The 13,545-nt window shown below is 38.9% G+C and overlaps 2 protein-coding genes across 11 annotated transcripts in view; both read right to left on the reverse strand.

The window, feature by feature from the left end:
- Nucleotides 1–2,796, reverse strand: part of abhd18 (abhydrolase domain containing 18) — a 45,129-nt gene extending 42,333 nt beyond the window's left edge. For 3 of the 9 annotated variants that reach the window (XM_026329931.1, XM_026329922.1, XM_026329924.1), the window contains exon 1: nt 2,699–2,778. In XM_026329931.1, coding sequence (XP_026185716.1) covers nt 2,699–2,736 — 38 coding nt within the window. In that variant the 5' untranslated portion in view covers nt 2,737–2,778. Of the gene's footprint in view, nt 1–2,592 lie in introns of all 9 variants that reach the window. The other 6 variants (XM_026329927.1, XM_026329925.1, XM_026329929.1 and 3 more) reach the window with 5 other exon arrangements.
- Nucleotides 2,797–7,417: 4,621 nt separating this feature from the next.
- The window catches only part of LOC113144137 (cancer-related regulator of actin dynamics), a 66,481-nt gene continuing 60,353 nt past the window's right edge, over nt 7,418–13,545 (reverse strand). For both annotated transcript variants that reach the window (XR_003297131.1, XR_003297132.1), the window contains 2 exons: nt 7,684–8,198; nt 7,418–7,605 (listed from right to left, as the gene is read on the reverse strand). The gene's annotated coding sequence lies outside the window, so the exon portion shown is untranslated. The remainder of the gene's footprint in view (nt 7,606–7,683; nt 8,199–13,545) is intronic.

A 13,545-nucleotide genomic window follows, 5' to 3' on the forward strand; every position in this document is an offset into this window, starting at 1 on the left:
AAAACTTTCCTCCAACTTCATTGGTCTGTAGGGGTCTTCTGAGTGATGTCATCACATCACTTAAGTAAACCCATGAGATTATAGCTCAAAATGGTCTCTTATCTTTTTGTTGGTTGAGTAGCGGTAGCGTACGCGTCCACAAACGCAGAGGACACCGGTTCGACTCCCGAGCCGGCTGTCATAAGATGACCTGTCTTCCCTCGCTCTCTCCCTGATTTCCTCTCTCTCTCTCCACTATCCTATCAATAAAGGCAAAAAATCCCCAAAAAAATAATCTTAAAAAAAAAATAAAATATGCCAAAGAGAAAACTGAATGATTTTTAATTTTTATCATTTTACCAGCAGTTGTCTTCATTAAGTGAGGACTGTTTTACTTAAGAACTGAATCTAAAATGCTAAAACTTAGAAGTATTATCATTTTGTTTGTAAGATGGAAGACATTATAAAATTGTTAGAAAATGTTATAACGTGAATGAAAGGTTGACATTTTTGTATCTTTTTTGTTGTTCGGAATTATAATCATTTAATATAAGATTTATGTATATTTATGTTATCAATAGATTTATGTAGTGCATATTGCAATTGCACTACATCATTTGGTAAAACAAAATGTGTCATACAGTAAAAAATTGAAATTTCTGGGAAATGTATAAAATATTGCATTAATTGACATAATGAAAATAAAGAAGGAAACTTAACACATTATGAAGTTTTATATATCTCAAAGCATTTTTACCTCTCTAGTGGAAAAATTTTGAAACGAATGTTTACAAATGACATTGATTAACCTTAAAAGCCAAAAAATTTAATATTTGTAGTTAAAGTGTGGAAACTCTGCAAGTGGCTATGAATTACTTGTAAATCAACACTTGCATTTTGCATTATTTATGACTGTATAATTGACATTAAATTTAATATCATATGAAAAATAGTTCTGTTTTGCCAAATGACATTTCCAAGAAGTGTATAGAAGTGAAATATTAAATGCATTAAAATGCCTTTTAGTTTATATTTTTATAAGGGGAACATACTGAAATAAAAAATATACATGTGGATGTACACAGGAAATGATGAAACTTTTATTTTTTTGCCATTTTGAAATTCTAAAATGTCACTGACGCATATTGTCTTTGTACCTTTTAAAATAAAATGTAGGTTTTGAATAATTAGCAAAAAATTACACTGTAATTTATTAAACTTCCCACAGTATCCCAACTTTCTTTAAAACAGAGTTGTACTTAGGCAGACAAACAGCAGCCACACAGAAACACAATGGAGGCAGCCTGCTGGAGGTGGATGAACTTTATACTTCTGACCTTTTACCTATAGAAACAGTCTGCCTTAACTTAATATTATGATAGATCTTTTACTACTCTGGATACTAGCTATATTTATAGCCAATACGATACTATATATCCTATATTTAAGGGACAAGTAATGATCAGGAGGAACAGAGCAGACAGCCCATATTTCCTTAAATGTTTTCCTGTCAAAATAAAATAAATCTGTTTTGTGGTAGTATTCAAAGGTCAATAAGCTGACTGATATGCAATGAGCCATGTATATCTCAGTACAGAAGACCATTCTGACCGACGAGGTAACTTTAGCATTATTGTACACAACTGACAACATTAAAATGCCTACAAGCCCAAGCTATCTAACAGTAACTTAAGTCAGATGGCTTAGGCTAAGTTAGTCAGACAGCTTAGGCTAAATTAGATAGCTTAGGCTAAGTTAGTTAGATAGCTTAGGCTAAGTTAGTTAGATAGCTTAGGCTAAGTTAAATAGCTTAGGCTAAGTTAGTTCGATAGCTTAGGCTTAGTTAATGAGATAGCGTAGGCTAAATTAGTTATACAGTTTAGGCTTAAGCTTAAACCTGATACATACTGCACGAGAAGCGAGAAATTTGTGCTCTCTCCCTGGTGTGGGAGTTCTCGCAGCTTGTTCTCGACACATCGACGGGGCAGAACTTTTTTTCTCGGGTGGTGTCCGAGAACTATTGTGTGATTGGTCTGAAATTTGAAGTGGGCGTGGTTAATGCGGAAAGCGGAAATGTGTTCCCGCTTTTTCAGCTGGCGGTTGTCATAGCAATGGATAGTTTTGACAAGCAGCTGCAAGAGGAGGTGAGGAAGTATGAAAATCTTTATAACACATCTTGTAAGGCATATGAAAACACAAATGACAAATAATTTGTGGAGGATACGTTGTGTACGGAGGAGCGCGTCTATCGTAAAACATAACGATATCCGATATCTTATTCGCTGAATTACTTTCTGTCAGATTCCCACAATGCTTAGCGCGCGTGACGTAGGCTGCAGTGGGCGGGGCCTCACAGAAGTTCGGCAGTTGAGTTTCTCGTGCAGCGTGAAATGTACTGGGGAGAAGTACAACACAGTTCGTTCTCGCCACTTTGAGAAATCGAACAAATTTCTTGCTGCTCGTGCAGTATATGTATCAGGCTTTAGTTATTTAGATAGCTTAGGCTAAACGTTTTGTTCCACCAACTTTCTTGGGGTTGCGTGTAGGACTAACAGAATATGGCAAACATGATTAATAATGCCACATGAGGCAAGCTATGAAAGTAGTATTCACCTACTGTCTGAAGTTCAACTTGTAGCAAGCGTACAGTTGGCTAGCGTAGCCTTCTTCGTATGGTACGGATTGTTTCAGACAGTTTATGAAAGCAACACTAACTTACATGTTACTGTGGATAGGCAGATATATTATTCCCGTCATAGACGCATGAACTCACACAGATACCTCCTCCTCCTCGTCCTTCTTCTTCTTCTCTTCCCTATTCTTCTTCTTCTTTAAATTTATTGGCGGATTGCAAACCAACAAGAAGGTGCATACCGCCATCTACTGTAGTGGAGTGTGTAGCATCATGGCTGTGAAGTCATTTATTCCCAGTTAGTCGAAAGAAAAGAGAAAAAAAACAACAAAATAAATAAATACATGAATAAATAAAGAGGCCTCCTGTAGATCGCTATATGCGGTTTCCTAATCCTGTCACCATAATATAATGAATTAATGCCCTTCTTACCGCACTTGCTTCTTGACTTGTACTCAATAATGATTTTAAGCTCCATTCCTGATCTGCCTCCTGTACTGTTCCTTTTAGAGTTTCTCTCTCTGTGCTGTATTTGTGGCATTGCATAATAACATGTTCCACATCTCCCAGAGTGCCACACCACCGACAAAGATTCATCTGGCCTTTCCCCACTAAACACAGGCTTGATCTTAAACCTGCATGTCTAATCCTTACCCTTGTGAATATCACGTCCTCTCTCCTCCTGATCTGTCTTACATTAACTGATTTCTGTATTCTATGGTAATGTCTCCTTTTTGTATTTAAGTCTTATTCTCTCTGCCATTCAAGGTTCATTGCTGTTCTAATTAATAATGTTGCTTCTCCCATACCATAGGCAACTTTAATGATTTCATCATTATGTAGTTTTTGAGCATTTTTTGCCAACTTATCTGCTTGTTCATTTCCTTTCACAAATTTGATATGTGCAGGGATCCCACAAAACTGAATGTCTAAGCCCAACCTTTGTAACCGTAATAGCATTACATGTATTTCTGTCATGAGGTCTTCTCTAATGGTCTGTATTGATGTTAAACAGTGCTGCTGCTGAATCTGAGCAAATAACAGTTTTTAGTGGCTGAACTTGTTCTACCCAATGAAGACCAAAAATTATAGCAACGGTCTCTCCTGTAAATATTGACAGTTTATCTGTTAGTCTGTTGGTTATACTGATTTTATACTCCTACATGTCTATTATCAGGATTCTTACACCCATCTGTATATATTGTAATATATTTGTAAAACTGTTTGTTTAAATAATTTTTCACTGTTTGGTGGAAATTATCACTGTTAAACCAATTCTTCTTATCTTCCAGCAGTTGTAAATTAATACAAACATCTGGGAGAATCCATGGGCATACATTACTTAGTACCACAGATGGACTGTCGTTTAGATCTTATTTCTCTGCTATCTTTATCGTTGAATTTTATCATTTAATTTTGTGTATTCCCAACTTTCATCTAACACTTTGGTGGTGGGATGTTCATTTCCACATCCTTTCAGTCTGACCCAGTATGCTAGTGAGTCCAAGGTGTAGTGGTAACTCTGCAGCTTCTACTAACACAGCATTAACTGGTGAAGTTCTCGTAGCTCCTATAGACAGTCTCAATGCTCTATTCTGAATCCTGTCTAGGTTTTATAAAGTTGTTTTATATGCTTTCTCATAAGCTAAACATCTGTAATCAACAACAGATCTTATTAGGGCTCGATATACAGTGGGTACGGAAAGTATTCAGACCCCTTTAAATTTTTCACTCTTTGTGTCATTGCAGCCATTTGCCAAAATCAAAAAAGTTCATTTTATTTCTCATTAATGTACACTCAGCACCCCATCTTGACAGAAAAAAAAGCAGGAAATGTAGAAATTTTTGCAAATTTATTAAAAAAGAAAAACTGAAATATCACATGGTCATAAGTATTCAGACCCTGTACTCAGTATTGAGTAGAAGCACCCTTTTGAGCTAGTACAGCCATGAGTCTTCTTGGGAATGATGCAACAAGTTTTTCACACCTGGATTTGGGGATCCTCTGCCATTCTTCCTTGCAGATCCTCTCCAGTTCTGTCAGGTTGGATGGTGAACGTTGGTGGACAGCCATTTTCAGGTCTCTCCAGAGATGCTCAATTGGGTTTAGGTCAGGGCTCTGGCTGGGCCAGTCCAGAACGGTCACAGAGTTGTTCTGAAGCCACTCCTTTGCTATTTTAGCTGTGTGCTTAGGGTCATTGTCCTGTTGAAAAGTGAACCTTCGGCCCAGTCTGAGGTCCTGAGCACTCTGGAAGAGGTTTTCTTCCAGGATATCTCTGTACTTGGCCGAATTCATCCTTCCTTCAATTACAACCAGTCGTCCTGTCCCTGCAGCTGAAAAACACCCCCACAACATGATGCACCCACCACCATGTTTCACTGTAGGGATTGTATTGGGCAGAAGATGAGCAGTGCCTGGTTTTCTCCACACATACCGCTTAGAATTAACGCCAAAAAGTTCAATCTTGGTCTCATCAGACCAGAGAATCTTATTTCTCATAGTCTGGGAGTCCTTCATGTGTTTTTTGGCAAACTCTATGCAGGCTTTCATGTGTCTTGCACTTTGGAGAGGTTTCCATCGGGCCACTCTGCCATAAAGCCCCGACTGGTGGAGGGCTGCAGTGATAGTTGACTTTGTGGAACTTTCTCCCATCTCCCTACTGCATCTCTGGAGCTCAGCCACAGTGGTCTTTGGGTTCTTCTTTACCTCTCTCACCAAGGCTCTTCTCCCATGATTGCTCAGTTTGACTAGACGGCCAGGTCTAGGAAGAGTTCTGGTCGTCCCAAACTTTTTCCATTTGAGGATTATGGAGGCCACTGTGCTCTTAGGAACCTTGAGTGCTGCAGAAATTCTTTTGTAACCTTGGCCAGATCTGTGCCTTGCCACAATTCTGTCTCTGAGCTCCTTGGGCAGTTCCTTCGACCTCATGATTCTCATTTGCTCTGACATGCACTGTGAGCTGTAAGGTCTTATATAGACAGGTGTGTGCCTTTCCTAATCAAGTCCAATCAGTTTAATTAAACACAGCTGGACTCCAATGAAGGAGCAGAACCATCTCAAGGAGGACCAGTGGAGAGGAAAAAACTCCCTTTAACGGAAGAAAAAAAACCTCCAGCAGAACCAGGCTCAGTTTGGGCAGCCATCTGCCTCGACCGGTTGAGGTGAGTGGATAGAGCAGAGAGAAAAGAACATTAACAATAAACAACAAAGACACTGCAGGTTGGTGGGGCCAGTAACTGCACATCAGCGATGTACGGCTCCAGGACCGGGGACACCTGCAGAAGGTACAGAGAGAGAAGAAGAGAGCACAAACTAGGGGAGAGAGAGAGCACGAGGTTAGTGACATTCAGTGGTGGAATATATATGTGAGGGGGGAGGAGAGGAAGCGAGGGGAAGGGAAGGGAGGGGAGGGGTAGGGGAGCTCAGTGTACTGATGGTCCTCGGGCAGTCTAGGCCTATAGCAGCATAACTAAGGGATGGTTCAGTGTTACCTGAAGCCAGTGTTCATTTTTGTCAACGACAAGTTTTCACTGACGAAAACGAGACGATAACTAAATAAAAATTAAGTTATTATAACAAAACTATAATTAAAATATATTGACATTTTTGTTAACTAATAAAAACGAGACGAAAATGTGAGTCAGGGATGTTTTTAGAAAAGGTCCAATCAGAATTAATCTTGTAAGACATTTGAAAAGTAATTGATCCACCTGGCGACGCGGGATGCGTGAGTACACAACATCATCATAGCCTACATTGGGTTTCTGTCTGACTTAAACTATAATGAAATGGCAACAGCTGGGAGAAAACAAAGAAAAGGTTATGGGTCAGTTTCACGTTTGATGCAATGGCATTACTGCTAAATACAGTTTTTCTTTTAAGTATTTTGGAGTTACGCTTTTGCTTTAAAGAATGAAGAATGTCATATGCAAACAATGCATATCTAATTTTTGTTTTTTATGGAAAGGCTATATTCCATATATATTTAATGAAACTTGTTTTTATTTAATTTTAATTTAGAATATTTTGTATATTATCATAGTTTAACTAAATTACACTTAAATCAAACCCAATATATTTTAGTCAACTAAATCTACAGTAGATTTAGTCGACTAAAATCGTATGCTATTTAGTCAACTAAAACTAGACTAAAACTAAAACAAAGCAGATAACTAAAATATGACTAAAACTAAAATTGCATTTTAGTCAAAAGACTATGACTAAAACTAAATTAAAATCTGTTGTCAAAATTAACACTGCCTGAAGTCATCCCTAACTATACGCTTTGGCAAAGAGGAAGGTTTTAAGTCTAGCCTTAAAAGTACAGAGAGTGTCTGCCTCCTGAACCCAGACTGGGAGCTGGTTCCACAGGAGAGGAGCTTGATAGCTAAGGGCTCTGCCTCCCATTCTGCTTTTGGAAACTCTGGGAACCACAAATTGACCTGCACTCTGAGAGCAAAGTGGTCTATTGGGATAATATGGTACTATGAGGTCTTTAAGGTATGAAGGAGCTTGATCATGAAGGGATTTGTATGTGAGAAGAAGGATTTTAAATTCTATTCTGTATTTTACAGGGAGCCAATGAAGAGAAGCTAATATAGGAGAAATATGATCTCTCTTGCTAGTTCCTGTCACGTCTCTGGCTGCAGCATTCTGGATTAACTGGAGGCGTTTTATGGAGATCCTGGGACATCCAGATAGTAATGAGTTACAGTAATCTAGCCTTGAGGTAACAAATGCATGGACTAGTTTTTCTGCATCATTTTGAGACAGGATGTTCCAAATTTTGGCAATGTTGCGCAGGTGAAAGAAGGCAGTTCTAGTGATATGTTTTATGTGTGAGTTAAAGGACATGTCCTGGTCAAAAATAACTCCAAGGTTTTTCACAGTAGTGCTGGAGCCCAGGGCTATGCCATCTAAAGTAGCTATAAGGATGGATCAATAAGAATGAGGATGGATCTGGTGGAAGGTCTGGATGGTAAGCCAACTGGATCTATAAAGAAACATAATAAAAATTAGGATGGATCTGAGATAATGGCACTGAAGAGCTATGTATTCATTTACTGATTACCTGAGGATGTAGTCTAAGTTCTTTAGCAGGGAAAGTAATTTTCAACTGTGGGTGATTGCCCCTGGGAAGGTGTACTCCAGATATGCAGGTAGGTGAGGTAAACGAAGAATTCTTGAATTCCTTTTCGTGTTGTTGATTCCTCTTATTCTTAGGTCCCTCGTCGCGGTGATACAGGAAGTTCCTATTATACATCCAACTCAACGCAGATAATAAATCTTTAAATAAACAAACTCTACTGGTGTTGGTTTCTCCTTCTAATAACTCGTGTTCGTCAAATAAGAGTACTACTTGCTCCTTAATGTTAATTTACTTGAGAGAGATATTATTTCAAACGAATTAATCCTCTTCACAAATCCAAAGAAAAACATACGTGAGTTCACTTATCTGTCTTCAAGTATTGCAGCTGTGTCCACAGAAAGATTGTCTTATTTCCTTTACTGGATAAGGACAGAGTCGTCTTTGTCTGTCAAACCATCCATGCAGGTCGTGGCAGGTTCCTTGAAAACACAGGTACTCTGGTGAAGGCAGAAAGAAAACAGCATAACAATTTCAAATGCAAGTTCTTAAATGGTTTCAGACAAGAATTCTGTCAAATGGCTGGGGAGTGTCAATGGGAGCATTAACCACAATCTGGCAAGGAATGAACTGTCATGGTCCTTCTTAAAAGGTGCAGTGGACAGGTGCAACGAATCAAGCAATTAGGTCAATCTACTGAAGAACCCAAAAGTCGGCAAGAAGTAGTGTCCAAAAAATAAAAACCTCTGGAGGAGGTCCACAACCCTGGAATCCTGACACCTAGTATCGTAATCTTTTATTCCTTATTATTTCTTTATGCTCTAAATAGTATACCAGTCTTTTCACAATCATCTTTTCAACTTACCTAAATGCAAGGTTAAAGCTATAGGTATAGCCTCCTGAGAACCAAGGAAAATAAGTGTCTTCCAATTTCTTGTTTTTTGTAATTTCCTACCGATTTTTGCTTAAAAAACAAAACGTTACAATTTAGACTGTTTTAAATTCATTTTTATTTTTAATTTTATAGCATGTCCACTGTAGTGGACCATAGGACCGTTTGGATGTGAACAAACTGTCCACTACAAGGGACACAAGTCAGTGGGCTGAGTCTCAGGAGGCTATAGTTTCCTGTGTTAGCTGGATCTTTTCCTGTTTTAACAAATGGTAGAATCATTGCACTTTTCCATGTCCTGGGAAGTAAATTAGGTTAAATAACTCTAGAATAATTCATGACATCTCATCTGGTAACTGTTTTAACATTGCATAGAAAATTTGATCTTGTCCAGGAGCAGAGTATTCACTTTCATCTAGAGCATCTTTTAATTCCATCATTGTAAAATATAGATCTAAACTTGACTCCTCTCCTTTGTCTATGTCTATTTTCAAGATGGTCTCCACTATGTGTACTTGCAAACATTTTCCCAAGCAAATTAGTCTTTTCTTCATTATTTATTGTCTTTTCTTCATTATTTATTGCCACATTGTCTTCAACTAACACAGGAATTGTGGAATATGCTCTTTTGCCACTCATTTTTTTTAACATTGTCCAAACCTCATTTAATTGGATTTCCTTTCCTATTGTTTTACAAAACTATCTCCATGTATTACTTTTTGTAGATTTAACAATTTTCCCAACCTTAGCACCTTCTTTGGAATTCAATTACGTTTTCTTTCTTAGTGAGAAAGAAAATGTCCAGTCCACCATGGTACTATTTTTCTTTTCCCATTTATTTTACTTTTTGGAATACGTCTTGATGCTGCATTTATCATATTTGTAACTGTGTGCATTCATCTACATTACCATCTAAGGTTATGTTTTCCCCTAATTCTAGACAATATTCCTTAAATTCATTGCTTTAGGAAAGCACCATCTAGTGTAATCATTATTTACCTCCAAAAACGCTTTTAAGTTTAATGAAAATAATATCGGGAAATGGTCACTTCCAATTATTGATGTTCTTAATACTTTCCGCTCATTAGATCTTGCTAAATGAGCACTAACTAATGTCAAATCTAAAGTTGTGGTATTTGTTAGAGAAATTAAAATGTTTACCCTCCTGTGACCTGATCCACCTTACGTTAGTATAACTGAAACTCTTCTGAATAGGGCCTATTGTGAAATATAATTGTTGCTCTAACCTTGACTATTTGATGAGGCCCAGATGTCTTTCTGTGAGAGATCACCTCCCTTTTGTGTTACCATGAAAACTGATGTGTTGGGCTGCAAGCAGCCAGTGACCCTCATGCTGTACTAAGGTGCTGTGTGACTGTTACTCCTTGCAAGTAAAACTTCTATATAATCTTACCGAAGTTCGTCCTCTGAGTCTATTTGTTAAAATAATTTACCTAACAGTATTATTCCTTACTATATATGTCCTTGTGCCATTTCCATCATTGAAGCAAACCAGTAATCTCTCATCTATTAGTTCTTCTATTACCTCTCTATTTTTATCAGTATAGGTATGTATGTATTTGATGCATTTAATGTCCTAAATGCTAAGCCTTCTTTGATAAATGTGAACCTCTCCTTGTTTATTGTTCCTATCACATGTCACTGAATTGTACTCTTGGATTATAAAAAAATCTAAGTGTGGTTTTAACCATGTTTCTTGAGCACATATGATATCAGGTGCAACCTGTAATTCATGAATATACTTTTTAATTTCTTGTCCATTTGCAATCAGACTTCTGTCATTCCACTGAAAAATGTGGATTACCATTATGGTTTAGACTAATAACTCATAGGTTGTCTTCATATTGTAGCGGGTTCAGCATTTCATGTATAGGCTCCCTCGCAGCCTTAACGTTGCCTATTTCCATCTCAATTGCCTTCGTAATCTTTATCGGACTGAAGTGACTACCATCTTTAATCAGCTCTATGATTGTTTTCCATTCATTTTGTTCCATTTCTTTTTTCGGTTTCATTACATTTGAGTTACTTGTGTCCCTTTCTGATATTTTTATTCTTTTGACAGTTTCATCTGAGTCTTCACTTGAACTATTCAATTTATCACCTGACTTCTTCCTTCTTTTCTCGTAGTGGACTTGTTGTTGCCAAGCCATTTCATTATAATCTCAATCTTCATCACTATTTTCTGCCATTCTTTCTACATCCACGCCAGAGTTGTTGCAATCCGCCTAACCTTTAACTCTCTTGTTAATGATCTTCTCTTTCGTCTCAGTCAGATTACTTCAGCTACTACCCATTTTCAGACTGATCAATTCTCAATCTGGTAATCACCATTCCCTCATCTGTCCCGTTTGGTTCTTTATATTAGCTGTTTCTACCACTGCGCTCTTCTGAACTGAGAGCTCTGATGTTGTTCCTGGGATCTTTTGGAGCCACTCTCCCAGTTTGGGGGTCACAGCCCCGAGGGTGCCGATTACCACGGGGACCACTGTTGCTTTTACCTTCCACATCTTTTCTAGTTCTTCTTTCAGCCCTTGTTATTTCTCAAGCTTCTCATGTTCCTTCTTTCTGATGTTCCTATCATTTGGGATTGCTACATCTACCACTATGGCCTTCTTCTGCTGTTTGTCCACCACCACTACTATGTCCGGTTGGTTAGCCATCACCAGTTTGTCGGTCTGTGTCTGGATGTCCCACAGGTGTGAGGGAAATTTACACTTTAACAGACAAATGTCTGCTACCTCCCCCTGTGTCCTATGTTCATTCAACAAAGACTTTTAACACGGCTTTGTAGTCACAAGGAAGAAGACGGAAAGTCAGGGAGATGCTAATTATATTATGTATGCCATCCTGCCGGCATGATTTACATGTGAGTGACTGATGTGTAAATTAATGCTGTTCAGCTGATAAAAGCTGATCATTTTCTGTGTTCGTGGTCAATCGGTACTGACCCGTCCTGCAGGCTGTATGTTCTGTTGTGACTCAGTTGCTTTGCCCGTTGCTTTGCCTATTAAATTTGCATCCTTTGACCTGAGATTTGCCTCTAAGTGTTTTTTCCACGACAGATTTGGTGTCAGAAGTGGGATGGACGTGCGGTCTGGACTCTGAAGGATGGAGAGTAACAGTGCGCACTAAATAGCGACTCCTCCCTCTGGGTCGAGAAGCTTTCATCCTAAGGAGCCCGGCAGTCGATCCAACCCAAGAAACAAAAGTACGGACCAGCGGCGGAGCAGTAGAGACACAGACAGACCTGTAACGTTACGGTAAGGAAAAGCAGTGACTCACTACGTGGTTGAGTAGTTGACAAGACGTCGTCTTAGTAGAACTGTTGTGTTATCAATTACTGTTGTATGCAGTACAGAAAGGGACTGGGTCCTGCGGTCGTCTTGATAGAAACCATTGTGTTATTAATAACAGTTGTATGCAGTACAAGCAAAGGGACTGGGTCACACGAGGAAAGATAACTAGAGAGAATGGCTACTAGAGAATAGTACTCGGTACTAAAAGGGAAAGAAATGCCTGGCCAGGGTCTGGTCTACCAACTTATTTGTCACTGTTAAATGAAGAAATTAGAAAAAAGTACAACGCTAGTTGTAAGGTGGGAGCTGGGGTTTCCTGTGGAGTTTAGTCTGAGTAGTCGACAGTCAGCGTTGTTTAAAAGATAAACTTAAAAAGAAGAAAAGGAAAGAGAGTGCAGAGCAGCACAGGTCTTTGTCCAAGAAAGAAAGAAAGAAACACAAGGTGTTACAAGCTGACTGGAAAGCACATTGCATGTGGAAAGAAGAATGTCATGTGAGGATAAGTAAGATGAAGAGAAGGCAGTATGAAGATGGAGACAAAAGGTCTAAACAGAAACAAACAGAACCAGAACATATAGTATATAGACCAAAAGATTGTTCTGACAAATCTCTGTATCCTGTTCTGTCTGAGTTACACAAGGTGGATCCAGACCTGTACTCTGCTCCCCCACCTCCTCCTTATCACAAACAAAGACAATATACAGGAAGAGAGACTCCAGGCAGCATCCCCCCATGGGAGTGTGAGGCACCAGGAAACGACACATCTGAAACACCTCCACCAGAGACTGACTCTGAAAGTGTGAAGGGACACACCATGTTGACCAGATCTAAAGGGCAGAGCCACTCGTCTGGGTGAAGAAGAGGAAACAAAGATGAAAGCTGACTGACTTGGAGAGCGGGTGGAACAGATTCCAGGTCAGGTGACACCTATATAGGAACAAACGCCAGACCAGGTAACTCCAACCCACACATCTACACATAGGAAGATAGAACCAAAGTACGACTTGCTAAATTTTTCCATGTACTGTGATTCTGACAAATATAAGATATTCCCAGAACTTTTTCTTTCTATTGATAAACATGAAGTGACATTTCTGGTTGATTCTGGAGCTACAAGCTCTGTACTGAAAACTGATTCACTACCTAACACTCCTAAAATGAGGTCTTGTCTCACAATAGGTGCTAGAGGGAAACCTGTTTTGGAAAGCTGCTCTGTTCCTCTCGAATGCACTTTGGGGAAACAGACCACCAAACACTCATTCATTATGTCACAAAATTGTCCTGTAAATTTTTTGGGTAGAGATTTGATGTGCCAATTTGGCGTAGTGTTACACTCAACACCTAATGGAATAAAGGTACCCTCACACAACATAAATCACTACACTGCACAGCACATGTAAATGTAGGACCAGAAGTTGAATATGAAAGACTGGAAGGTAGAAAATAAGGAAGTGGAAGTGATAGATTTGACACATGTCTATTGGACAAAGAATGCTGCTGTTGCCTCTGTTCTACTCTCCCCTACCCAGAAAGAACTTTTTACAGGAAACCCTCCACAGATCCCACTGCCAAAACCTGTTGACTGGAGTTGGAAAAGACCTAAAACGCTGGTTGCAGAGCTGGCTGTTCCTCAAGGAG

Source organism: Mastacembelus armatus, chromosome 10 (assembly GCF_900324485.2).
Source record: "Mastacembelus armatus chromosome 10, fMasArm1.2, whole genome shotgun sequence".
Taxonomy (NCBI): Eukaryota; Metazoa; Chordata; class Actinopteri; order Synbranchiformes; family Mastacembelidae; genus Mastacembelus; species Mastacembelus armatus.